The following is a 26,864-nucleotide window of genomic DNA, read 5'->3' as shown; positions in this document are numbered from 1 at the left end:
ATATATTCAAACAAGTTTACGAGTTAGTCGAGCCTTGATCGAGTCGAGCTTGACACGTAACGATGAATATCAATTCTATTTAAACAAGTTTGTCGAGCCTTAATCAAATTGAGTTTGAGTTCAACACGTAACGTAACGATGAATATCAATTCTATTCAAACGAGTTTGTCCAGCCTTAATAAAATCGAGCCCGACCTCAACACGCAACTATCGAGTTGACTTTGAGTTCCTTCAGTCTTGAGACATGGCTCGACTCGACTCAGGTTCACCCATGGTTCTCTCACCATTGCCACGACGAAAAAAAGCAAAAAGGAGACAAAAGGGAAACGAGCGTGGGGCTCGCGGGGTGTGGGCCGAGCGCACGAGCGAGCACCGTCCCACACCCCTCGAAGCTCTCCAGCCTCGGGTTCGAATCCAGTAAACTTTACCCGACCCCGATCCAAATTTATGACAAAAAAAAACAAGATTATTTTTTCACAAAATATTTTTTTTTATTTTACAAGGGTACGGACTTTCCGCCTTTTCGCCGTTGCGGGCCCCGCGCGTGCGACCGCCACCAAAACCTGGAGTCGGGAAATGTCTGCGGGAAATCATTATCCTTCTTCCCCTTTATGTGACTGAATAATCGGACACAAGACTCGGTTTCGGGAAGGTCAGAACATCGGATCGGGAAGTTTCAAAACCGATACGGATACGGATCGGTTCTATGATATTCAAGCCCATCTCGATTCAAACATACGATAAGACATTTTATAATTACAAACTTCGGTCCGCGACGATCTGGTGGTGAAAATTTTTTAGATATATGAAAAGGAAAAAAAAACTTGTGGCACTAATGACAATTTTCCTGTATCATTTTACCAACTTAATGTCCATTAGATATGAAATTCGGCTTTCTTAGATCCAAATTCGTGTGGACAAGAGGCATAGGCTGCTTAGATCCAGCATCTGATTTGAATTAAAAAATTTTATTTAATTAAAACGTGGAGAATAAGTTAAACTAACTTGATTAATTGTTTGAATTTCTATGGTTTGAGAGTTTTACGTTACGTATTTGTCTGGCAAATAATTCACGAGTCGTTAGAGAGGGAGAGGGATTTTCCGATTTTGCAAGCAAGTTTGAACAACTCGGAATGTTCCCTGCCGGTCGTATCGAATCGCTCGCACTCGAAAAGTACGATGGAATGTGCACTGACTCCGCCGGATTTGCCGCCGGTAAATGGCACAGGCATCAAGGCGATGTGGACCCCACATGAACCTTTTCTTTTCCTGTTGTTCCCCAGCCTCGATCTAGGGCCGTAGGGCAATTAATTTTACGGAAAAGTGGTCGGATTTATGTTTCCTAAATACTTCATCACACAAACTTTTCATAATTTCGCGTCGCTGCATGCTCTGAATGGTTCCAATTATTTTTTTTGTCTTTCTTTTTTTTGCCTTACTAGTTTTCTAGAAGAACATCAGCATATGTAACTAAAGTATCCGTTGGTTGGCTTTTAGGCTTGATTCGGATAGGCCTGCTTAAAATAAAAAAAAAAAATATTTTTTTTAAGTATTACGAAAATATTATTCGTGACGTGAACACTTAATATGCATTTTAAAGCATTATTTCATAATAACGCGCGCATTTTTTGAAATTACTATTCACTTTGGGCTTTCATTGAAAATGCGGAATCTCAAGGTCCGCCCTCCCTAGCTGCGGCGGAGCAGGGGGCAAAAGGAATGGTCATTTCTCGTGTTTGGTTTCTCAGTTTTGGCTTGTCGTCTTGTGGGACTTTTCCTAGGAAAAGATGGGACAGGCAAAAGGGCTCCACCCCTTTTTTTGTTTTTTCTCTCTCTCTGCACACCGGACATGCACTCTCCGGCCGTCACGTCACAACTTTCAGACGACCGTGAAGTGATCCGAACCGGGATAATCCAAACACAGATCCAAGATCCAATGTAATATATATTATTGGATTTCTGGATCTGGTTCTTATCCTCAAATCCAAACCTTGCATCAAATATACTGATGAAAGGAGTAGGCTTAAGATAAAATGATAACAATTGGTTATTGAATAGAATCAGTAACTTTGCCGATTGATTCATTTTGGGAATTCAGATTCCCAGCTCATCCTCTTTCCAAGAGAACCTTTTTCCCTAGGTCATATTTCATACGAGAAAAAAAATGACAGTGAGGAAATTGGACATGATTTTGATGTGAAAGTTGCAAGAAAGTAAAACATCACTTCCTCTAAGAAAAAAAATCAGTTTTGAAGAACTGTTCTCTCAGACTTGAAACGATAAGATTTGGGTAGCTGTCTCTCTTTCTCTCTCTCCCTCTCTCTCTCTCTCTCTAAATTTTCATGGGTTATTGGACCTAGGAAGGGCTTCTATGGATATATATTATTTTAGTGCCATTTTCACCTCCTTTTGGGGGGCTCGATCACAATTCCATCAAAATGTTCTGCTTAGTACTATTTTTTTTTATTACACTACCAAATATGGCTTTACATAAAATATAATATGGGTGAGTTGGCTTAGAGGAACATATGAACTTGAAGGAAATCAAGATTTATTTGCAAACAGCATTCTTTTGCTACAAGCCAAAGGTTTAGGTGGACCTAGGAGGTCGGAAAATCAGTAAAGAGAATTGAATGCCCATGAGAAAAAAAATATCATAAGAATCAAGGTGTGTTGGAAACACCTAGTGTTTGATATGACTTACTTTTCGTGTCTCACACCCATTCAAGCGATATGAATGTGAACGTTAAGTGTCGTGTTTCGTAAATGTTATATGAATCTTCACTTAAGAAAATGAGGTAACTTTGTGGAACATTTGGGACCTAGTGTTTCTTGATCCGCCTAACTTTTAGAGGAAATTCGTCAAGCATTGATATGATATATTAAAAAACAGCCCCTAAGATAAAGATATGCAAAGGGAATTTCCTATGTTTGGCTCATCTTATGTGTTTACATGAAAAAATAAGTCACCACATCTTACCCATTTACATTATCATCTCTCTCTTTTGCTTTCTCCTTCAACCATTGATAGAAATATCATAAACAGTTAAGCTGTTGCTAATGCTTCAAATAAAATTTCACAGACACAGCTCTCTCTCTCTCTCTCTCTCTCTCTCTCTATATATATATATATATATATATATATATATATATATTCTTTGAGGAATAGTTAACTAATTTCCTGGACAGTATGCGGTTCCAATATTATTGAAGATACGAACCTCATTGCGTAGCCAAGATAAATTATGACGTTCGTATAACTAATATTCGATACTAAAGACAAAAAAAAGGTTAGTAGGTCACTATATTTAACTTGACCACCAACCAACAACCGTAGACTTCGTGTTTCATCTTATTCTCAAAAAAATAAAAAAAATTATAAATTCATGCTTCACAGCTGTTACTTTGTGGAAAGCTTAGATTTTTAATGCAAGTAAATTGCTATGTCACACAGCACATCATTTTGTTCTCGAGTTCACTAACAAAACAAAAGCAGGGTGGAGCCGGGGAGCTCCCATGGGCCTCGCCCCCACTAAAAAAATTGAAATTTTTTAAAAATGATATTTTGGCTCATGTCAAAACTTAAAAACTTTAATTCCGCTTTTCTCATAAAAAATTTTTATTAAAAATTTTTTAACTCCGGCCTTAAGATGCACATGCATATACTTTATTTCTATACACTTTTATAAGCTTTTGCATATAAATACCACATGAAATAGAAACTAAAGAAAGTTGTGAACGTGGTGTGGAAAATGTTTATTTTCATATTAAAACTTCACACAATTTTTCTCATTTCAAGTGACTTGTAAAATTTTGTGAAAAAATATATTTGAAAAATTAATAAAAAAATTCTAAAGAATCAAAAAATAAAAAAATACAATTACAAGCAGCGAAAACAAGACAGGTGGTATTTTTGACTCGTCCAGAGCATCCGATTTATCTCCTATCGATTCAATTCGAATTGGCCGATTCTGATTACACTGGTTGGAATCGTGACTTGATCATTTAGGTCTCGTGAATAAACAACCTAACAGATGAAGAAGAGTGAGGAAAATCATGCTCTCTATGGAAGCCGGCATGAGTGGCATGCTTTCCCCAACAAATATGCTTCACCTTCTTCCAAGCTGCAAGCTGTTGTAGTACATGGAGGCAATTTAAAAAACAGCCCAAGGGAACATATATGTTTTAATTTATACATTCAACTTAGACTTCTTTTGAATTCTGCCCACATCACCTGCATGAGGATATGGAGTTCCCAAGGAAGAGGATCATGAGGACCTGTAACTAATGGGGAAAAAAAAAAGCCTGGCGTTTTCTGAAATGCCTTCTGTGTTGCTTGCTACCCATCCTCTTTGTTGGGAGTAGCAGTTCTCATCTTTACAGAGCATGCTTTCTCAGGGTCTATGGAGAGAGAACCATACACCTAGAAAAAAGAGAGAGTGTGTGGTAACTTTTTGGCATAGTTCACACAAACCCAAATAATTCAACATGGGTAATAAGCAATTCACTTTTCACGTAGTAACTTTCTAACATTTTTTTAATCAAATATATACACACCATGTTGCATTTTTTTTGTGAAAGTGTCGCAAAAATCCCTGTGCTGAAAAGTTCTAAGCAGTAAATCTGAGTTTTGTTTTCACCGTGCAGGTTGAGAACTGCTTGATGCTGGTCAGATCTTTTTCTCTTTTTGGTAAATTTTTGGGTCTTACTTTCGCAAAGGAGAACGTTCTACACAGTTTTTTAGTTAATGCCACAATTTCATTATATCTGTTATGAACTGAAGTTTCATTAACTTAAAAAATACAAAATATTAGCAACATTTAGAAATACAATTTAACTACAGAGCGTAATGTTGGAAAATTTTTGCTTTTTCCCTGATAAAACAGAATCTCGCTTCAAGCTTTTATTTGATAGTTTTCATGCAAAAGATAGCCTCTTATAAAAAAATTTCAACGAAAATGGATTCTTTTCCCCTTTGTCTGTATTTGGTTCTGTAAAAAAAAAACCCGTGATGTCTCTCGCTTGATAAGTCAATTCGTTCGACTGAGAGAGAACAGAGCAAATGTTATGAGCCTTTCATTTGGCTGAAGTTGATTCTTTGACTAAGAAAAGTATTTGCTTACCTCACACATCAATCTTCTGGACATGGGTATCAGTGAATTGCTAAAACTCTGACTGTTCAATACACAGATGCTGGTTCTGCAGATGCTTTGAGGCAACGCATTTCCAAAATCCAACTCCATTAACGCAGTTTGCCTATCAGATTGCGTGTGATCGTTGGCAACCTGATTATAAAGGATTCTCTTCTTAAACATCAGGATTCTGAGAACGAGATGACGTACAACTTTTGCAGAAGAAAATTCACTTGGTTCACCGTGGAAAGGGTACAATTTCCGTAGGAGTGTTTTAATGGGTTCACCTCAGCGGAAGTCTGATGACGTGATCTGCCCACAGTATCAGTGCGCATCTTCATTGATTTTGGAAATCGACGGTGATTGTGCTCCTTTCTGGTTACTGAGCCATTGATTTTGAATGTTGGCAGAGAGAATGTACCCTCTGTGGACTGAACAGTGATTTAGCAGCAAACAACATCACTGACATCGGTAGAATTTACCGTCATATTGTCAAAATAGATGTCAGTGTTTAACGTCATATTATCTTAATATTGAGTAATTTGGATGTTGGTGTTCTGGAAAAGGACCTAAAATTGGATGGTCAAAGCAGGAAACTCGAAATCAGTAAAAGAGGATTGCGAAGATAGTGATACTTTTCTAAGGACGTTTAGGATCCAGTTCCTTGAATTCTTCCAGGAAATTAGCTTTCAATAATGCTTTTGAAGGGCAGAAAGAGGCCCACTTTGCCCGTTCGCCCGGTGTAAAATCAAATATCCGTTTATTAGGGTAAGGACATGACATGTTGGGATCACATGCTCTGAATCTTCATAGTCAATTGAACAGCCGTAGATCCTACCCATTTCAAACTGCAGAATGAAACATTCAACCGTGGCTCATGCGAGGAAAGATCCCCCATTAATCATCTTCGACTGCCTGTCACAGTAAGCCAAGTCCTATTAGAACGAGCAGGTAAAAGTGGAAAACTGTGAAAGAAGAAGAAAGACAAAGAAGATTTACGTGGTTGGCTTTACTGCATACATCCACGATAGAAAGGGAGGAGAATTCTTCATTCTTACTCTTGTCAAGGATACATATAGATTTTATAAAGAATACATAAGAACTAAAAAAGGATCACCGACCAACTGTCATGAATATTACAACAAAAATAGCTTTGACAAGTGAGCAGCCATAAGCCTTTCTGAAATAATGATCCAAGGTTTCTAAGAAATCAGAGATCACCTCCTAAACTTGCATATAACAAGTCCTTCTATTCTTTTGTTAAAAAAAGAAATCGTTTTATTCACATATTTGTTGTCCAGGAAAAACAAATACGTGAATAAAAACGATTTCCTTTTTTAACAAAAGAATGAAAGGAGTTTACTGGGGAGAGCTGTGACAGGCAGTCGAAGGGTTTTCCACGAGAAGTAAAACATTTTTTTAATAAAAATGAAGACACATATATCCTTTTATATAAGTTGACGATGTATAAATGTAAAAGCCAAGAAGGGTCGAGCTATCTTTCAAAAAACTATGTCACACCTCCCCAAGCAAGGAAAGACTGTCAGATAAGAGCGCCCACTGTGCACCCAAATGGCTTCTCCCATGACGGAGGCGTAACAGACGCGCCATAAAAGAGGCGTAAAGAAAACAAAGAGCATGAGCAAGAGATATTGACAAATGGGGACGGGAGTGCAAGCGAGTAGAAGAGAGTAGCAGTTCTAAGATTCCACTTTCTTCGTAACTTCACCCTTTTCCAGCCCCACGCAGATTCTTATTGCGAACGCGACCCAAGGAGTTGTAGTATTTGCACAAGAAACACCACATACCCCACTCTCTCTCTAACCACCTACTACTAACGTCTCTTTCTGTTCCAGTCATCGACGCACAAGAACCAGGGCGAGGCTGTCGTAAAAGTGATAAAATAATAAAGAACACACTTCTGTCCTTGTGCCTATTTAATGGGTCCTCTGCCTCATCAGACACTCCATCCTTCTCTCTCTCTTTTCCTCATCTCTCGGTAGGCCAACATGCGTTCGGCAACATGGGCAGCCATGGCCATCGCCAGTGCCCTGATCCACCTAAGCATGCTAACGGAGGTCTCCTCTTCTGCAGCCTCTGATAGGATCACAGAGCTACCCGGCCAGCCCCCTGTGAATTTCCGGCAATTTGCTGGGTACGTTACAGTCGATGAGGAGAGCCAAAGGGCTCTCTTTTATTACTTTGCTGAAGCAGAAATCGAACCATCCTCCAAGCCCCTCGTCATCTGGTTCAATGGAGGTCTAATCTTCACCTCCTCCTTCTCCCCTTATTCGCCATAGCAACTTTTCTTCAATTCCTGATTCGGATGGTGACATTTTTTCCGCTTTTATGTGTTCTTCAGGGCCTGGTTGCTCGTCCCTGGGTGTTGGGGCGTTCTCTGAGAATGGTCCATTTAGGCCCAGTGGCAATGTGTTGGTGAGAAATGAATACAGTTGGAACATAGGTGTCGCTTTGTTCAACTCTCTGGTTCCATTTTTTCTTCCTCATTTTTAGGTTTATGTCTCTGATTAATATGGTGGACTGCAGAGGCCAACATGTTGTTTGTGGAAGCACCAGCAGGAGTTGGGTTCTCTTATTCAAGAAACATCTCTGACTATGAAGGAATGAACGACGAGAGAACAGGTAAGAATCACTACATCTTCATACTTACTGTTCCCATAGATTGCCATTGTTTACTGGGTGTCATTGGGACATGGGGAAGGGGAGAGAATATTCTTTGATTTCCAGAATTTAGAAAGGGGGGAAGTACAATGGTTGATTCAGGATCTGGTTCATCTGTTCAATGGACGGTACATGTTTGGTTTTACCCATTCCTGTTTCCCATATTTCTACGATCTCACTTTTTAAGTTTGGTTGATTTTTGTTGTCCGCTCTTTTTTATGCCATTTTTGAATCCTTCTAATGATGAACTACGGATTATGTCTAAATTTCTTGTTTTTACTAAGTTCCGGATTGTGTTGACCTCATCTCAGCTAGAGACAATGTAGCCTTCCTTGAACGTTGGTTCATCAAGTTCCCAGAGTACAAGGACAGGGACCTCTTTATTACAGGCGAGAGCTATGCAGGTATTCGACAACTCACTACTCTGCAACTTCTTCCTGATAAAGTTTAGAAAGTTTGATGGTTGTAGTAAGCCAAGTTCTCCTTCCAGGCCATTATATTCCTCAGATGGCTGAGCTTCTCCTTCTGGCGAACAGGAAGCAGAAGCAGTTCAATCTTAAAGGCATTGCTGTAAGTTCCTAACTGTAGAAGCATTCTTTAATTGCTGGGTAGCGTGTAATATACTTTTTTTTATTGTAGTTTTCTTCTTAGACATTTCCAGAACCTTGTCTAATTTCTGGACATGGAAGGTTATCCCTCTTCAGTATGGTTATTCATTTGCTTAGATGGTTAAAAGAAACTCAATTGATGCTAAATCTTTCTGTGGGAACTTTCATTTTTTTGTGCTATTGCAGTTGGGTAATCCACTTCTGGAGTTCTATACAGATTTTAACTCGAGGGCAGAGTTCTTTTGGTCTCATGGACTGATATCAGATTCGACATACAGAATTTTCACACAGGGCTGCACTTACTCACGATACGTGAGCGAGTTTTACAGGGGAAACGTGTCCTCCATATGTTCTCGAGTCATGAGCGTCGTGAGTAAGGAGACGAGCAGGTTCGTTGATAAATACGACGTCACTCTTGATGTCTGCACTACATCCCTTCTAATGCAGTCTCTGGCTCTGAGGCCCATGGTGAGCCCAAATCTTTCAAATGATCTTCTTTTTGTTTGTTGGTTATGGTGGTTATTTGCTCATCTGTGTCGTCGGATGCAGCAAATCACAGAGAAGATAGATGTGTGTGTGGAAGATGAAACTGTTAACTATCTCAACAGACAGGATGTTCAGAAGGCTCTGCATGCTCAACTTGCCGGAGTGACCAGATGGGAAGTTTGCAGCAGGTAGTGATTCTTCTTGCTTTTACATCTTCGTGCTTTCGTTTCTTTGCCCTCTAGTGCTGGCATTGGACATTGTGTTATTGGGTATATAGTTGCAACCAACCTGGACTTCACTTTGTATCAAGAAAAGTTCAGCATATTCTCTTTAATTGCTTCCGTAATACAGTGATTGAACTGTTTTAAAGTGTTGTGAAGAGGATACGAAATAATGAAATATCCTAGTATGGTTTGGAAAATCTTGTAAAAGATTTGCGCTATGTTGGAAACTTGGCATCTTTTAAATGAGAATTTCGAAATATTTCGGATATGGAGAAATAGGCCTGGCAACTTTGCCTTGGACCTGTGCTTTAGAAACCAATCAACCATCTGTTTTTCTTCGAAAACAACGGATTTAAGATCGACTCCTTTTTCAGTCTAATCTAATGCCTAGTACTTTTTCCATTTCTTTCAGTGTCCTGGATTATAATAGGCAAAATCTGGAAATCCCGACTATTTCTCTGCTGGGTACCATTGTTAAGTCTGGTATCCCTGTCCTGGTTTACAGGTATAGATCTTCTCACTTCTATTATTATAGCCTCTGCTCTTGTTCTTATGCTCCATGTGAACATAAAATATCTCTCTTCGTTCCTGCCACAGTGGAGACCAAGATTCGGTGATTCCTTTGACTGGCAGTAGGACGCTGGTTAATAGATTGGCAGCTAGTTTAGGACTCAACACGACTGTGCCTTACAGAGTTTGGTTTGAAGGGAAGCAGGTAAAATTACAGTGAATTCAATTGGATCTACCCAGCTTGTTATTTATCTTGTTGTTCCTTTGTTTATTCGCCTTTAGTCAAGATGATTTTCTGTGTATATTTTGGTTGTTTGTAATTGACTTGGGTGGTTCTGGCCTTTTGAGATAATCTTACCGTTCTTTTCATTCATTTTTTTTTTCCAGGTTGGTGGGTGGACACAAGTGTATGGTGATATTTTGTCCTTCGCCACCATTAGAGGAGCTTCTCATGAAGCTCCTTTCTCGCAACCAGAAAGAGCTTTGGTGCTTTTCAAGTCCTTCCTGCAAGGCAGTCCACTTCCTGAAACTTTCTAATGATGCTCAGAACTTGGTTTCCTTTCTGATCCACTGATCAATTTTTGACTGCAAGTGTGTGTATGCAAGAAAGGCTTTCTGTCATGATGTGTCTGAGAAAGTAAAACTGTCCTTCACATTTCATTTCACTGGTTTAACAGAGTAATGAGAGGTTTAAAATGTTAGAAGGACACTTGGCTGCCAATGAAGCTTGTGAATCTAATGCGTGAAGTGGATTATATTTTTTTGGTTCTTTAATTCTGTGAAATTCCTGTAAAACTCTCTCTCTCTCCGATGTGAAAATTCAGACCTCCAAACCGCTGGCGTCTTATACCAAGTAAAATCCAAGAGGTGAAAATGAATATATAGATCTAATTTTCCTCAGATCTACATCTACTATAAAGTTGAGGACTTAAAACGTGGTTGTAAAACATGCGAAAAAAGTTCAATGTTAAAATATTTCCCTAAAATGAAGTTCATGGAATCATGATGGCCAAGAAGCTCTTTTTCTTTCCAAGGAAGCATCAATCAACCAGAAAGCAAAAATTAGGACTAAAGCAACCAGACAAGCGCATCCCATGTGGATATAGCTGCTGGGAAAGGCGAGAAACTGGTCATGAAATGTCACATTACTAATTGCAGTGGCGTTAGAAGTTGGTGTCTTATCAAAATCTCTTTTCTAGGAGAAACACCTATGTGGCTTAGAATCTCCACACTCTGGTTCTCTCTATTGATTCACATTCAAATACAAGGTGTAATTTCCAGTAACAATTCGAGTAGACAACAAATTGTTTATCAGAAAACCGTTATCTCTTCGGTATTCTTCTGAACTATAACCAAGTTTCCGTTGGTCAAGATCCAACAGGCGACGATCCCTCTGCCGAAATAATTGCTGGGCACCAAACTGTTGAAAAAAATAGTTTCTTTTCTGCTAGAGGTGGTTCAGATCACATGAGCAGATGGATGACCAGTTGGATCTGAAGATTCTGCACCCCAATTATTGACTCTCTTGTTAATCGCGTCGGCAACCATTTTGAAAAGCAGGTTGATATGAGGCCAATTCAGCCCATGTCTGTCGATAGTTTCTCATATGAGCCGATATATTAGTATCAAATTAGTTTGAAGTTTTAAGTTATTTTTATAAAACCGATGCCGGCCAATTTGAGACGATGTTTTCCGGTGATACAAGTCAGTTTTCTTGATCCTAAAAGGTAGAGGAAAGGTAAAATCGCAGCATTCCTTATTGATCTAAAAAAGCTGAAAGGGGCATTGCTGGTTGAGTTAAACCGAAGGGTTGGTTCAAATTTTGTGGGTGTGTGCTACTCTCTTGCACTGCCCAAAAACAGGGGGTAAGAAGAGGAATCTAACTTTATGAGTAATAGAGAGTTACCGTTATATATAAATATATATATAATGACTCTAAATAGTGAGTTACAGTTATATATATATATATATATATATATATATATATATATATATGAGAATGTGTATTATGAGCTGACAGTTGTGTGCTTGAGACGGACTGGTTATCTTTCTGTCTCCCTCCCTCTGGATTCTGAGACTTGCCATTAAAGCCATGTCGAGATCTGAGTCAAATTCTTCAGAGCAAAGCAAGGACAAGAAGACAAGGGTCCAGACATGCTCGCCCTGGTCTAGATAGCATGCTGTTTCCTATCAGCACGACGGAAGCTACCGTCCTTAAAAGCATGCAGCGTGCAATATGGAAGTCCACTTAAACAACAATTACTTACTCCCACAGGCCACACATGCACAGAGCAGCCATTAAAAGGGAAACCGTGTTCATAAAATAATGAATCCTAGCAGGAGTCGTTCTTCTTTCCCAATCCATGTTTCTTTAGTAATTAGTTTATTGGCTCTTCTAGAGATTCTGCATGTCGTCTCCCTTTTCTCCCTACATAGAAAACATGTCACAGGGAAGGGACACACATGACTGTTGTCTGGTATGGGCTCGCCGGAAGTCGAGTAGATGAAAAGACCAACAACCTCGAGAACAACCGTCACCGGCAACGCATCCTTCCCTTTGCCCACCAGAAAGTCATCTCTGTAACCGTTGTCCTGCGGTAATGGGGCTACAAGTTTAAGTGTTGAATTCTGGACCTTCTTCAACTGAGATACCGTATAGCCTACCACAGTCGTCAGACACGCAAAAAAATTATCGACATTAACGATATTTAGAACTTCTTAAAGAGTAGTTGATCATGTTTGTGTAACGCATTCGTCACTAGATCATTGACGTGCTCATGGGCAGCGGTTTTGCCATTTTTTTTTTTTTCATTGATCACTAAGCATATAGTTAACAAGATTTCAATTGAGTATATAAGACAATAACCCAAATTTCGTTTCTATATAACTAAACCCAAATCCACGGCGCCTCCACCTATCTCTGCCTCTGCCCAATGCCCATGGACCATGGTGACATTTATGCCGGTGAACCAAATAAGCCTGTTTCTTGCCGTGGCAAGGGAAGGAGGAAAGGGGGCCATGGTCCTTTCACATTTTGAAAAAAAAAATTATTAGTGGCTAAATCCATGAACAAAAGCACCATGAGGTCCAAAAGACATGTAAACAGTCAAGATATATTTACCATGGTTTTATTTCTTACTGTTGTCATCGCTGTTGCCACCGATTACTTAAAAAATAAAAATAAAAAAAGCCCTGAGCTTATGAAAGTCGGATGTTTAAAATCAACAAAATTTGAGCTGTTTATGGGAATTTTTGACCCCACAGTTTGCTCGCTATAAAGCGATTATCTTTCGCTTCTTCTAAAATCCGATGTGGAAATCGTTCACACCTTTTCAATATGTATAGATTGACGGGTCGCATCCGTTCGTTTGATAGAATTTGAGAAAGCAGGCAAAAATCAACCAAACTAGTGAAACAATAAAAGAAATGTGGAGATTAAACCTTGGGACCTCACTTTTCTTTGGATATCAGGTGGGAATCCTCCTCAGTTCCTATATAGTATTCAATCAAGATGTTTTTCTCAAAAGTAGGCACCCTCGGGAGGGCATCATACGTGATCTTATAATACATAGATACATACATATAGGTAATTAGGATGTACCAGATGCTAGATATTTCCAAATGGATAAAAAAGTTGTCACTAAGAAACAATCGCCACAGGAGCAACAGCAACACTTGGTGTAGCAACATTTCACGTTGCTTCTTTAGCAATGCTTTATGGTGCTTTCAACAATAGATTTCTTATTTTTAGCCAACCAGCAATATTTGGCATCTGACATACTTCAATCTTCTTATATATACATATATATATATATACACACACACATATTAGAGATTAAGTAAAAACATAGACATATAAATAAACAACTTGCGCATTACCCTCTAGCTGTACAATAGCAAACATTTGCGGATGCATACACGCCATGCAGGACTGCACATCTGAATCAAAATGGGGAGTTCAATAATCAATTTTACAACCTACTAAAATTTCATTTAGTACGACCAGAAAAAAAAGGTAACAAGATCGCGCTCAAGAGAACAGCCTATATGCAAACTTCTCTCTGGGATATGAAAGACTCGTGCAACTAACCATTATTCTCCCCCTCCACTAGTAAGCCATTCTATCAAAAAAAGCTGTTCTTATCCTACTTCACTCCTTCAAGGGGTATGTAAAAATTCATGAAAGGAGAGATAAATAATAGAGTTGAAGCGCGAGGAGTGACAAAAGACCTATCTTTTACACAGAGAGAGCTGGAGACAAAGGCTCAGCCACGCCGCTTGTTCCATTGAGAACCGTCACATTTCCATCAGAATCCACATCGACAATGGCAGAATCACCTTCCTTGATCTCACCGGCAAGCATCCTCTCTGCTAAGCTGTCTTCTAACAGCCGCATAATTGCCCTCCTCAAGGGTCTTGCTCCATAACTTGGATTGTAGCCTTCATCAACAACCCGATCCCTAAACCTCTCTGTCACCTGAAGCTCAATTTCTTTTGCCTTAAGACGTTCAAACACCTCCTTTAGCATTATGTCTGCAATTTCCTTTACCTCAGCCTTGGTTAATTGCCGGAAAACTATCATTTCATCCAACCTGTTCAAGAATTCTGGCCGGAAGTATTGCTTGAGCTCCTCAGTGACCAAGCTCTTAATCCTGTTGTAGCTGCTGTCCTTCTCATCATAGTCAAGGTCGAACCCGATTCTGCGACCACCTTTCTCAATCACGCTGCTGCCAACATTTGATGTCATTATCAGAAGAGTGTTCTTGAAGTCCACCGTTCTCCCTTTGCTGTCTGTTAAACGACCATCTTCTAGTATCTGAAGCATCATATTGAACACATCCGGATGTGCCTTTTCAATCTCATCAAAGAGAACAACAGTATAAGGCCGTCTCCTCACAGCTTCAGTAAGCTGGCCACCTTCTGTATAACCAACATAACCTGGGGGTGAACCGATGAGCTTAGAAACGGTATGCCTCTCCATGAACTCACTCATATCAAGACGAATCATAGCTTCTTCTGATCCAAAGTAGTACGCTGCCAAAGACTTTGCAAGTTCAGATTTCCCAACTCCCGTGGGGCCAGAGAATATGAAGCTAGCAATCGGACGGTTAGGATTCTTGAGACCAACCCGAGCTCGCCGGATTGCACGGCTGATAGCCTTGACAGCTTCATCTTGACCAATCACCCTCTTATGCAGTGTCTCCTCCATCTTAAGAAGCCGGTCAGACTCATCGCTGGATACCTTTTCCACGGGGATTCCAGTCCATGAAGACACTATGTGCTGTATGTCAGCTTCAGTTACTACAGGACCAACATCACCAGCCTCACTCTCCGCTTTTGACTTCTCTTTTCCTTTTTCTGTAAGGGCTGTAATCTGTGCCTTCAGCTCCATCTCACGATCACGCAGTTCCCCTGCCTATATATAAGAAATTAAAAAAAAAATGCTGTCATGCTTCGTAAAGCAAAACAAACATGGCTAAATGTAGAACATCAATGAACTCTCTGCATCTGCAAAGAGGCATGTCTGTGTGCATATTATTCGCTAACCCAGAGAACTTAAGATTGCTCATAACATGGTTTCATGTAACAAATGACATTTCAAAGACTCATTTGCTCCTAACTCTTTGGCAAAACACATAACAAATGAATTCTCAAACGTGAAATACCTTCTCAAAATCCTGACTACGGACAGCTTCATTTTTCTCCTTGGTGATTTGCCTGAGCTCTTTATCAAGCTCCTTGGCCTCCTCAGGAAGCTGTATCGAGACACAGAAACACTTCATTAGATGGATGGTCAAGATTTTGCAAAAAAGACTAAGAGAACAAAATGATAAGAAGCTAAACCTGTGCATGGCGAAGCCGGACACGAGAACCAGCTTCATCAACCAAGTCAATTGCTTTATCAGGAAGGAAACGATCACTGCAATTTATCATAGTTGGTCAGGAAAAGATGAAGATGGCGGATGAAGAATAAAATGCAAAACTACATCATGGTTAGAGGCTTAGAGCAGTAAACTTGGGAATGAAGGCAAAATTTATGTTAACATCCAGCATATCTAAAGCCCCTTTTGAAACAGTCTGTAATTTAACCTTTCTTTGAAAAACTATCCGGAGTATTCTCAAGAACTTTCCAACTTCTGAAGAAGTTATCTGAATTCTGACCTGCTAAGCTGTAAATAACAAAGGCAGATAGCTTTTGTTGACCCCAGAAACAAAATTAAGGCAGGTTACCGTGACATTAATGGTAAAGCTCTCACCATCACCCACCTGATGTACTGGTGTGAAAGTTGTGCTGCAGCAACAAGAGCCTCATCAGTATAACGAAGTTTATGATGAATCTCGTAACGTTCCCGAAGACCTCTGAGAATTAGAATTGTTTCATCCACAGTTGGTTCTGGTACTTTCACAGGCTGAAACCGCCTTTCCAGAGCAGGGTCTTTCTCAATGTGTTTCCTATACTCATCTAGTGTTGTAGCACCAATACACTGCATATGCAAGAGGAAATGGTGTCACTAATAGAAAACCCTATCCGTAAGAGCACATAGAGACAGAATCAATCATGTCTTAAAGAATCAGAAGTTAAATCACAGGTGTACTAATACATGAAGCACATTACGAATGTGACAGCCACTTGCACATTATCTAAAGTTAAATCACCTGAAGTTCACCCCTTGCAAGAGCTGGTTTGAGAATATTTGCAGCATCTATTGCTCCCTCAGCTGCACCTGCCCCAATGAGGGTATGCACTTCATCGATGAAAAGAATGATCTCATCGCTCTGCTTAATTTCCTCCATCAGCTTCTTCAGTCTTTCTTCAAATTCTCCACGGTATTTTGTGCCAGCAACAAGAAGACCCATATCAAGGGTAATCACCTGCATTTCAACCAGAAGTGGGAGGATGAATATCTGAAATACAACTTTTATTTCGCACGTTGCTAGTTCGAGATCAGAGCCAATTCTACATTTCTAGATAATGCAACCAGAAAAGGAATTCAACAATAGGCAACTACTTTAAAGCAGGGGACCTCTTTATATTATTCAGTAATCAGCATTTCATGAGCTTGCCTTTCACCATTTGGGCTGCAAACTAATTGACATTTAATTTATGATTAACAGTAGCCTGACCTTTTTCCCCTCAATGGTTTCAGGTACATCTCCACTTGCAATTCGTTGGGCAAGGCCTTCCGCAATTGCAGTCTTTCCAACACCTGGTTCCCCGATAAGGCAGGGGTTGTTCTTTGTTCGCCGACCCAGTATCTGAGTAACTCGCTCAATCTGAGCCTGCCTTCCAACTACAGGATCTAATTTTCCCTGAAAAGTAAGTGATTGACACATGAATGTTGATAAACTATTGAAAGTTCACAATTACCAGCAAATACTCCATAAAATAAGTACCTCTTCTGCTAGTTTTGTCAAATTTGTGCCATACTCCTCCAGCGTTGGCATCTTCTGGCCACTGCTTCCCCCTCCAACACCAGCACCAACAGCTTCAGTGCTTTCTCCAACCATACGAATAACCTATTGATGGAAGGAATTTGAGGAATCACATAAATGAGCAGAGTAAGCCACAGTTCTGCAGGATGATAAAGAGATACAGTATGGCCATCAAGCAGGACAGCATGTATTCAATATGATGCAATATTTTAAGTGTTTGTGACCAGTGAGAGGGTTCATTATACAAGAATGTGCAAATTTACATCTCTTACAAAATCTACTGTGAATGTGAAATGGCGAAACAAGCACTCATGTATGATACAACTGTGTTCAGGTTCAAATTCATCTGACTGGAAGCCACAAATTGTGACCACCAAGATGGAAAAACTGAAAAATACAAACCATGAATTGTGGAAAAGAGTGAAAAGGCAATCAATCAGCCTTGCCTGAGTGCGGATATTGCTGGGATCAGCTCCCAGATTCTCAAGAACACGAGCAGCAACACCTTCCCCTTCACGAAGCAATCCTAAAAGTAAGTGTTCTGATCCAATATAGTTATGACCTGCAATTAGACAATCAACTTAATTCGGTTACCTGTGCAATAATAATGATATATCATATGAGTGCATCTGTTATAAATGAGCTCACTTCAAAATAAATAAGAACCTACTAGCTTACCAAGTTGGCGAGCTTCCTCCAGAGACAATTCCAGAACACGCTTTGCACGAGGGGTAAATGGTATTTCCACAGCAACAAAGCCACTGCCTCTTCCAATAATTTTTTCAACTTCAACCCTGGCATCCTTTAGACTAATACCCATGGACTTTAGAACTTTGGCTGCAATACCTGTCCCTTCACCGATAAGACCTAACAAAATCTGTTCTGTACCAACAAAGTTGTGGCCAAGGCGTCTTGCTTCTTCTTGTGCAAGCATAATAACCTTTATAGCTTTTTCAGTAAAACGCTCAAACATAGCCACAGCAACTCCTCTGCTGGCCTTTCCACGTGGAACACAAATGGAAGATGCTACAGTTGCATGAAAATCTTTGCCAGTTTTCAAAAGCATATCCAGAGAGTTAGCACCACGTAAACCTTTGAAGGCTCGCAAGCCTGGGCTGCTTGCCTGTATTCCTCCCATCATCCTGACAGGCCTCCTTGATTTTCCAGATTTCTGAGGTTGCACATTATTTTTGCTCCCAACACCGGCAGAGAGAATTGAATACTGCACAATCGCCCCAGCCATATTGCAGCCAACAATGACAGACTATGTAGCCCAACAGACGAAAGTTAACCACCTGTATGAATCAGAAGATGAAGATGAGAATGCAGATGGATTGTTTTGAGGCAATGAAACAAAATTAAAAGCCAAAGATAGCTGCAGATGATGATATAACAACTCTAACATGCATTTATCATCACAAGCATGGCAAATCTTAGTAAAAGCTCCGAAGAAAGAAAACTCATTAAATATAAGCCTTGAGCTTACATGATACTCACTTACAAGTCCAAAAGGACATAAATCAGTTTCTTTAACATCCAATTGCTTGGAAAGAGGATTAATATGAAGGTCAGTGGCTTTATTGTGAAAGCAAACTAGCTGCCTGGAGTGGCATCACAAAATAGTGGGGTGGATTTGCATCAACCGAGAACAGGACGACATACGTGAAAGTTATTGTAAAACCAACTTCTTTTTCCTAGGAAAGAAAACTTTCCAGTTCACATTTTCCCCTTTACCTACACCCTCTCAGACTTTAATACCCGTCCACAACTTAATGAACCATCCTACTTATAAGCTTAAAAAAGATAAAATGGCATGCAATTTCCATCACCAACCACTATTAGCGTGAGGACGGCATATAGAGAACATAATATATCAGAAACAAAGAATTTGACTGAGGATCACAGCATTAATTATCAAGAGAATTCCAAACCAGTTACATGCAACTAGTCAACAGAATGTGTTTTTTTTTTTAAACAAAAAATAGACAAAGGGCAGTACTTTTTTTTTTTTTTACTAACAAAAAAAAAATCTCTTTAAGCAGTGATGAACGATGACGCGACAAGCTTGTTGTAGACAACAATCTTTGGTACTTTCAACATACAGGCTCGAAAGAGAACATATTACAAAGACAGCTCCACACCACCAAAGCAGGAGGCGGTTACCATCGAAGGTTCACAGAAACACAACAAGGGGAAAATTGAAGTTGCACTATGATAAAATGAAAACACTATACCATTTTCATAGCAAAAATTACAAAAAAACTAAGAATTTGCAAAGCAATCTCGTGATTTTCAGAAACAGAAGACAAGCTCAGTAGAAAAAGTTGACACTCTTAGAAATTAGAAGAAGAATTCCACCATTAAAGACATGATCAAAACGGAATCCTTTTAACGACTCTTACCATATAAAACTACCATCAGTACACTAAAGAATTCCCCAATTGGAACTGCAATCGTCTTATCGCTACAAGCTCAGTCTAAAAAAAAGACACCTTGAAGCTCCTCCAACACATTAACCATCCCTCCAGAAAAAAAAAAAACAAAAATGCATGTTCGAGAAAAGGGTACACCATACATGATTTGACCATAAAATCTAGACGGTTTCATACTCGTTTAAAAACAAAACCTCGAAAGCAACCACTACCTCCAGCAAAATTAGGGCTGCCCAACTACGAAAGAACAAAGGCACGAAGAGAAAACAGCAGCTACACAGCATAAACTTCATTATTCGAGATCAAAGTGAAAGGAAAAACAAAGCCAAAAATTCTATACTCACGTACTGAAAATTAATTCGATCACTTTAAAGCTAAACCATTACAAAAACAAAAGCTTCGGAAAAGGCCGGAACCCTCACAGCAGAGAGACGATCCCGTAGCCCAATCCCCTGCGCCAGTGAGAGAGAGAGAGAGAGGGCAATGAACCCAGGCGTCGTCTGCCCTCGACCTCGCTTTCTACTTCCTACCTCAGAGAGAGGAAGGCGGAGAGGGTTGTGGATAATATAGATGCTCGGGAGGCGGCCAGGGTCGGGACCCACTCGCGCCGACCCTCGGATCCTTGGCTCGAGCCCGAGCCCGCCCTCGGACCTCCTTAGTCCTCGCTTGACCGGTCGGTGGTCCCTTGGTCCTGTCGGCCACGGCCGTGCTCTGACCACCTAAGTAATTGGTTGTCACCTGTCATGGTTTTCTCTCTTTCCCTACTCAACCTTTTTAGGGTGTTTGATTACTTTTAATCTTACTTCTAATATAATATTTTGGAATTTCACATTTCAAGGTTTCAAATCCTTCGTTTTTTACAATAATTGACTTTTTTATATGATTTAGAACATTAATTTTTAATGTTTGCAACTTAAAATTTTATGGTATAAGAGATACGTTGAACCCATGTTTGATGACTTATGATATGAGATTCAAAGCTTCCACAGATTCTTCGAGATCTGAAGACCATGAATATGTAGCACGATTCCTCGCTTCAGACTATAAATCCATAGTTTTTATATCGTTGAAATCCACTGTTTGCTTCCGCAATAGATTTTCCACCTAATATGGATTTTCGATCCGCCTCACATATCATATCCCAGACTAACATAGCCCGAGAGTGCCCTTAATTCCTCCATAAATCAAACATATGAGGGGATTTCATATCCTTGTCCTCATTACCAACGTCCACACGAATATTAAATGCACGACTCCTTTTAATTCTATAGTTTGCTAGAGTTGTCGATTTAAGATAGAGGCTTCAATATGAATTTGGAGCAATGAAACGCACTCATCCCACGGCAAGCAAGATTATAAAATAGATTGAAGCAACAATCAAATTCAAAATCAGAGCCGGATGTGAATGAGATCAAAATGTAAAAATATAATTTGGGTAAAGCTTTAAAAAAGTAGAAAAAATATGTCATCCATGTTCGTTGAGTCGAATAAAAAGGATTTGATTCAATCAGTGACGAAGCCACAAATTTTTTGGTTATGGGGTACTATTGTAGAAATTCTAATTTTTAAAAGAACACAACATATATAAATAAATAAATAATTATAATACATCTATGTAAAAATATGTAAACATAAATAAAAATTTTGTTGCTGGCGTGGGCAATTCTTATATGTAGCTTTGCTGCTCCATAAGTTCATCTCAATAAGCAGACTTTCACTTAACATAACCATTCAACTTTTGATACATCTCAATTTTTTTTTTTTCGTTTTCTACTCGAGGAAACTACACCCTCGGGCGAGAGAGACATTGTTAATTGTTAATCAATATAAAACTCTAAGGGTACTCCCCTTTCTCGGGTCATAGTATGTATTCATAAGAATAAGAAAGCCGTCTAAAGAAGGGTCGAAACCCTGAATCCTTTCTTCTACACCTAAGAGTATAGGGCTGCCTTTGTACCTGTGCCGACCCATGGTACATTAGTCAATTATATTGCCGCACTGTCACCATTTGTAATCCAGAAGAGTGATACTTGCAGGAATCAAATTAATAATCGAGTTTTCCTTAACTTTGTCGACCCAACCAGTTATGTTATGCCCCTGAAAACTATTTCTCTAGTTTTGCTGTTGTTCTCATATTTCATTGAAGTCCTTGTTGGATGTAACAACTTTTGTTTTTTCAGTTAAGCGCATTAATGAAGCCAAGTTGAGTGACTGCGTAGGCGTTGTTTTTCAGATCAATTTTTAAAAATACACCTAAAGACTTGCAAATATCAAGAAACACAATCAACTTTTTTTATATTGTTTAAACACACCTAAGTTAGTAAGTTTGCATTGTTCCGTCCATTAAACACTGCTGAGTCCGACTCTCAATCGGATTCGATTCAAGATTCAAATATAAAATGAAACTATGTTCAGTTTTTTTTTTTATTTTGATAAGAAATTCATGTGAGTTTTAAAAAAAAAACACCATTATTGGAGTTGCTCTGAGAAACATAGCATAACTGGTCGAGTTGAATGACGTGTTGTTGGTGTGTCCTCAGTTTTCATTGATGTTACTTTTTTGGACTACCAACAATGGCATGTGTAACACTGGAGATGAATGTTGCATCATAAGACCACCCAAATCCGAAAACTTCTATATTGGAATTTAGATTCAATCAATATAAACCATTGTTTTCCATTTTCTTATGGACTTTTTTAGTTTTTGGAAGAAAAAAACATAGGCATATATGCACTAATATTGAAAAGTTATATATATTTTTTATTATCACTAAATTTTTAGGAGCTTTAGGGAGAAACTCTACAACAAGTTTCGTTGTTTCAAAAGCAAACTACTTTTTTTCAGTTTGGCGCATTAAAAAAGCAAAAACTAAGTATTCATGTGCTTGAGCGAGCAAATATGTTTTCTGACCAAGTCTTTGCTTTTGCATTTAAAAAAGAAAAAAATAATAATAAAACTTAGAAAGAATACACGATAACTGGTAAAGCCTTCACTCATTCAAAGCATATCAGACATGAAAATTGTGGATCATAACTATCATTTATATATAACAAGTTGTAAAAATTGATGAAGAATGGTGAAATATGGTACTTCATACATCAGGTTCTGATTTGGCCATTTCTCATGTAAGGTTTCCAAGGGACAAAAGTTCATGAAATCGCAACAAAACAAAATAAAACAAAACAAATCAAAATAAAATGGACTAGAATGCAGCGATTGAATGACTTTGTTGTTTTATACAAACTTCAAAGGCCAGCTTAGACGGTGATTGTGCCATTTCTCTCTCTCTCTCTCTCTCTTTGTATATATGTAAAAGAAAATTGGTAAAAACCAGACCACTTGGATAAAAGAAAAAAAACCATATTAATTAAAATTAATAGTTAAAATAATTATTTTACAATCTAGCATTATAGATATGATCTTAAGGGCTAGTGAGAAACATATTTTAAGTCAATCGTTTTCTTACTTAAATAAGGTTTATTTAATAATAAAAAATGAATGGCTCTATAACATCAAAATTTTTGGTAGTAGAAAGTTTTCTTTTTTTTAAAAAAAAAAAGACTTAAAATGAAACATGAATTATATTAAATTAGTGTTTATCAACAGAGTATAATGTTTATATTTCGTTTAAAACACTTTTAATACAAATTGAAGAGGTCATGTTTTCATTTCTTACCCAAGTGGTCAGGTATCTACCAATCATCTACATATATATATATAGAAGATGAAATCCTCTCGACATTTCGAGGTTTGTCTAATCACGACCGCCCAATGCATTGCATCATAATTGCATTAGATGATGTGTTGTGAGAGGCCATATATATATATATATATATATTGCAACATCGGGACAAAAGTAAAGTTTGAAAGAGCTTCTAGTCAAAAAAGTGACTGCCCATTACTTCTTTTCTCTTTTGTACAAGATATGTGATTTGTCAAATATATAAAAAAATAAAAGATTTTTCAAATATATAAAAAAATAAAAGGAGTCACATGGTCTTTCGCGAGTTAAAATGTTGATGTGCACAAGAGCATCAAAAAGATAGAAAAATGTACTATTTTACTGCGGTGGCACTCAACCGTAGGTTTGAAACGGGTCGGATTGGGGATAGATTACTAAATCAGAAATTGGATCTGAGGATCCATATAGCAAATAATGACAAAACCTAATAACATTTGAGAAGTAAGATTTAAATGGGTCGGGTTTAGGACAGCCGACTAAATTGGAGATGGGGTCAAAGGATCCGTTCTCTGCTTAACAACATGGACTTTTCTAGGATAAGCTACATTACATATTCGGACCCATTTGCATCCTCGGCATTGTTGGTGTGGACGTGAACCAGTCGGGTTAAATCGATATCCAGCCCAATCCAGACCCATTTAGACATATTTTACCAACAAAACAAGGACTAGTAATTGGATCCGGGTTTAAATGTACTTGATTATATGTTTAAGCTCGTATTTGGTTACCGTGAACCTATGTGCGGTAATCTCGGATCACCGTGGATTGAGCCATGTGGTTTTGAGGTTAGACCTTCCTAGGGCCGGAGCCAGAAATTTTTTATGAGGGGACCGAATTAAAAGTTTTTAAATTTTGACATAGACCAAAATATCAATTTTCAAAATTTTTATATAGGACAAGTAAAATTTTTTAAAATTTATTATCATTGATGTGGGATCTCCTTGGACCTAAAAGTATTTTTGTCATTTCAAGCCTCAAACACGAGACTTACATGTTTTACACAAGATAGGTTAGCTGGAATTTTTTTTGTTTAACTTGTGCACAGTTTTGTTATTTCACCGAAAATCATGCACTTTTTTTGTAAGATTCTCAGACATAGGAACTTTGCTCGCTTAACCTAGCCATTGTGGTGGAAGCATTAATTTTATATGTATTCTTAGTGCAACTGTATGTTTTAAAATAGCAATTATATTTGATACGAAAGTTAAAAACTCAATACGTTTCTATCAGTAGATGAACAAACCTTCATCGTTTTTAATTTAGACGGCTGCAGCTTTTTTTTAACTTCTATTTTCTTTTAAATGGCCTTTTTTATAAACAGTGGTCTTCTCCCAATAAATATTCACACTCTACTTAAAATCACTTACCTTAAGGGTGGTAGCGTACTGGGCGGCAAGGTGGTCAAACTCTTCTAACAACTCGTATTCGAATTTTGGAGTGACCACTATCGCATCACAGTATGCTCTACCTCTAGACCATAAAAGGTCCTGAAGCATGCTTTATGAAACCCAAAAGGGCAGCCACAGAGGAGGGGGTTTAGGGGCAGTGGAATGAACCACTCACCATTAAAAAAAAACCATCCATAAAAAAAAATTATAGCTCGGTCACTGAGTTGTGGTCTTTCGCTTTTAGAGACAACAAGTTTAAATTAGCTTAGGCTTAGATTCAGATCCAAATGGATTTGGATCTGAAAATCTTAAAATTTTCCATGGGAGTTGTGAATAGATCCAATATACATTCAGATATTTCTTTAGGAACCATATACATGAGAATTAGTTGAATATGTACAGGAAAATGAAAGAAATCAAATCCATTTGCATCCCCACATGTCATTAGCACCAAGAAGATGAAATCTTTCCACAATATTGCAGGGTAAGATCATCGGATTCTTTTTTCTTCTCTGCGATGGACTAACGTGAAATTTTGCGCGTTATACTAATCGGCAAGATGACATTCGTCCTCGAGATTATTTATCGCAACATTGCAGAAAAACTAGTGCAACACAAACCAAACAAGAGAAGCATGTGATCTGATAATAATTGCTGTGAAAGTAATTAGCTTCAAGTATAGCGAAGAATGGGTGCATGTCTGGGATGAGCAAAAGGCTCATGCGATTAGGTGTCTCCAGGAAAAAATTCACTTTGTTTTGGGATATGTCTATACTTTCCCAAACAAATGCGGTGAATTTTTACTCGAATGTGTTGTCTCCAGCTATTTTATCATATTGAGGACCACTGGATTACCTCAAACAAGGATTTCGAGATCTGTGAATGATAAATATTGTTCTCTCAAATCTCGTATGATTTGGATCATCAAACCTTAACACCAGGGGCGAAGTCAAAATTTTTCACGAGGGGGGCTGAATTAAAGTTTTTAAATTTTCATTGGGCCCGAAATATCATTATTCAAATTTTTATATAAAATGAGTGTAATTTTTTAAATGTAATGTAAATTTAAAAAAAATTGAGGTAGGGCCAGGGCCCATGCGGCCCCTCCTGGGCTCCGCCCCTGCTTAACACAATGGCAGAGACACACTTGTGTTTGCATGGATAGTTGTCCACAGGGTTCTACAAAAAGCATTTACTTAGATATTGGCTTTCTCCAATCAGCTAATTATTCATATATTTGGCTTTCCTAAATCATTTGCTTAGTGTTTCTCAATCTTTATATTATTTAATTGAAGGGTCTAAGATTTTTTGAATTACTGCCCTTCATTAAAAGGTTACTAACTCTATCACTTATTTGAAATAATAAAGTATGGATCTTACATAAATCCAATTGTAATTGGTTTTATAAATCATATATTTTGGATGTGCATCCTTTGTCATGTGCTTTGACACATCAATGCATTTAAGATCCACATTCAAAGATGCCTTATGGGCCCATGACAACAACTTTTCTCTAGAAAGTTATTTCGGTTCAATTCTTAAATGACCCTTGAATTCCAAAATAATTTTCTAACACTTGAGCACCTCTTCCATTTTTCTGAAAACCTGAAAATTCTACAATTATGCTGTTTATAAACATAAAAACACACTTTAAATGGTTGTTTGATAATGAAAATAGTAACGTATTATTCTATATATTTAGCCCAAAATTATGTAAGATTCATAAAAAACACTATAATATAACATTTCATGAATCTACCCCAGTTTTACGAAACCATAATTACTGTTTCTATTGTCAAACAACTTCTAAAATTACAAGTTTTTTTTATCCAGTTAAAATTCCAGTTCTACCTTTTCATCGTGATTAGTCATAAAAACACTATGATATAACGTTTCATAAATCTACCACAGTTTCACGAAACCATGACTTTTGTTTCTATTGCCAAACAAATGCTAAAGTTACAAGTTCTTTTTTTAGTTAAAATTCGAGTTCTACCTTTTCATTGTAGATAGTCTTAAAAACACTATGATATAAAATTTCATGAATCTTCATAAATTTACTCCAATTTTACCAAACCATAATTACTGTTTCCATTTTCCATTGTCAAACAACTGCTAAAGTTACAATATTTTTTTTTTAATCCAGAATAAATTATAGTTCTATCTTTTCATTGTGATTAGTCATAAAAACACTATGATGTAACATTTCATAAATCCACCCCAAT

The 26,864-nt window shown here is 38.1% G+C and overlaps 2 protein-coding genes across 2 annotated transcripts; one reads left to right on the top strand and one right to left on the bottom strand.

Moving 5' to 3' along the window:
- The first annotated feature begins 7,069 nt into the window (after positions 1–7,069).
- On the top strand, positions 7,070–10,416 carry LOC116257096 (serine carboxypeptidase-like 45). The gene is made up of 10 exons (XM_031633712.2): positions 7,070–7,391; positions 7,495–7,596; positions 7,680–7,775; positions 8,126–8,218; positions 8,305–8,384; positions 8,609–8,890; positions 8,972–9,096; positions 9,545–9,637; positions 9,730–9,847; positions 10,030–10,416. Exons 1-10 carry the CDS (start codon positions 7,142–7,144, stop codon positions 10,177–10,179), a joined length of 1,389 nt encoding a protein of 462 aa, XP_031489572.1. The 5' UTR covers positions 7,070–7,141; the 3' UTR covers positions 10,180–10,416.
- A 3,082-nt stretch (positions 10,417–13,498) lies between these two features.
- On the bottom strand, positions 13,499–20,063 carry LOC116257095 (ATP-dependent Clp protease ATP-binding subunit ClpA homolog CD4B, chloroplastic-like). The gene is made up of 10 exons (XM_031633711.1): positions 19,931–20,063; positions 17,755–18,371; positions 17,523–17,638; positions 17,038–17,160; positions 16,768–16,953; positions 16,300–16,515; positions 15,910–16,127; positions 15,487–15,562; positions 15,309–15,398; positions 13,499–15,058 (listed from the first exon to the last, which is right to left on the bottom strand). The coding sequence occupies exons 2-10, from the start codon at positions 18,317–18,319 to the stop codon at positions 13,880–13,882; spliced, it is 2,769 nt and encodes a 922-aa protein (XP_031489571.1). The 5' UTR covers positions 18,320–18,371; positions 19,931–20,063; the 3' UTR covers positions 13,499–13,879.
- Positions 20,064–26,864: the final 6,801 nt, after the last annotated feature.

Source organism: Nymphaea colorata, chromosome 7, assembly GCF_008831285.2.
Source record: "Nymphaea colorata isolate Beijing-Zhang1983 chromosome 7, ASM883128v2, whole genome shotgun sequence".
NCBI classification, from domain to species: Eukaryota; Viridiplantae; Streptophyta; class Magnoliopsida; order Nymphaeales; family Nymphaeaceae; genus Nymphaea; species Nymphaea colorata.
Note: the sequence above shows the minus strand (reverse complement) of the source record. Positions and strands in the feature narration are given on the sequence as shown.

Bases quoted from the DNA above. Each gene is read 5' to 3' on its own strand.
- LOC116257096 (XM_031633712.2), top strand. From the start codon at position 7,142: ATGCGTTCGGCAACATGGGCAGCCATGGCCATCGCCAGTGCCCTGATC. The intron at 8,891-8,971 runs GTGAGCCCAAAT...CGTCGGATGCAG, and splicing joins CTCTGGCTCTGAGGCCCATG to CAAATCACAGAGAAGATAGA. The intron at 9,638-9,729 runs GTATAGATCTTC...TTCCTGCCACAG, and splicing joins ATCCCTGTCCTGGTTTACAG to TGGAGACCAAGATTCGGTGA.
- LOC116257095 (XM_031633711.1), bottom strand. From the start codon at position 18,319: ATGGCTGGGGCGATTGTGCAGTATTCAATTCTCTCTGCCGGTGTTGGG. The intron at 15,399-15,486 runs GTTTAGCTTCTT...GTCTCGATACAG, and splicing joins TCCGGCTTCGCCATGCACAG to CTTCCTGAGGAGGCCAAGGA. The intron at 15,059-15,308 runs GTATTTCACGTT...TCTTATATATAG, and splicing joins GTAGTCAGGATTTTGAGAAG to GCAGGGGAACTGCGTGATCG.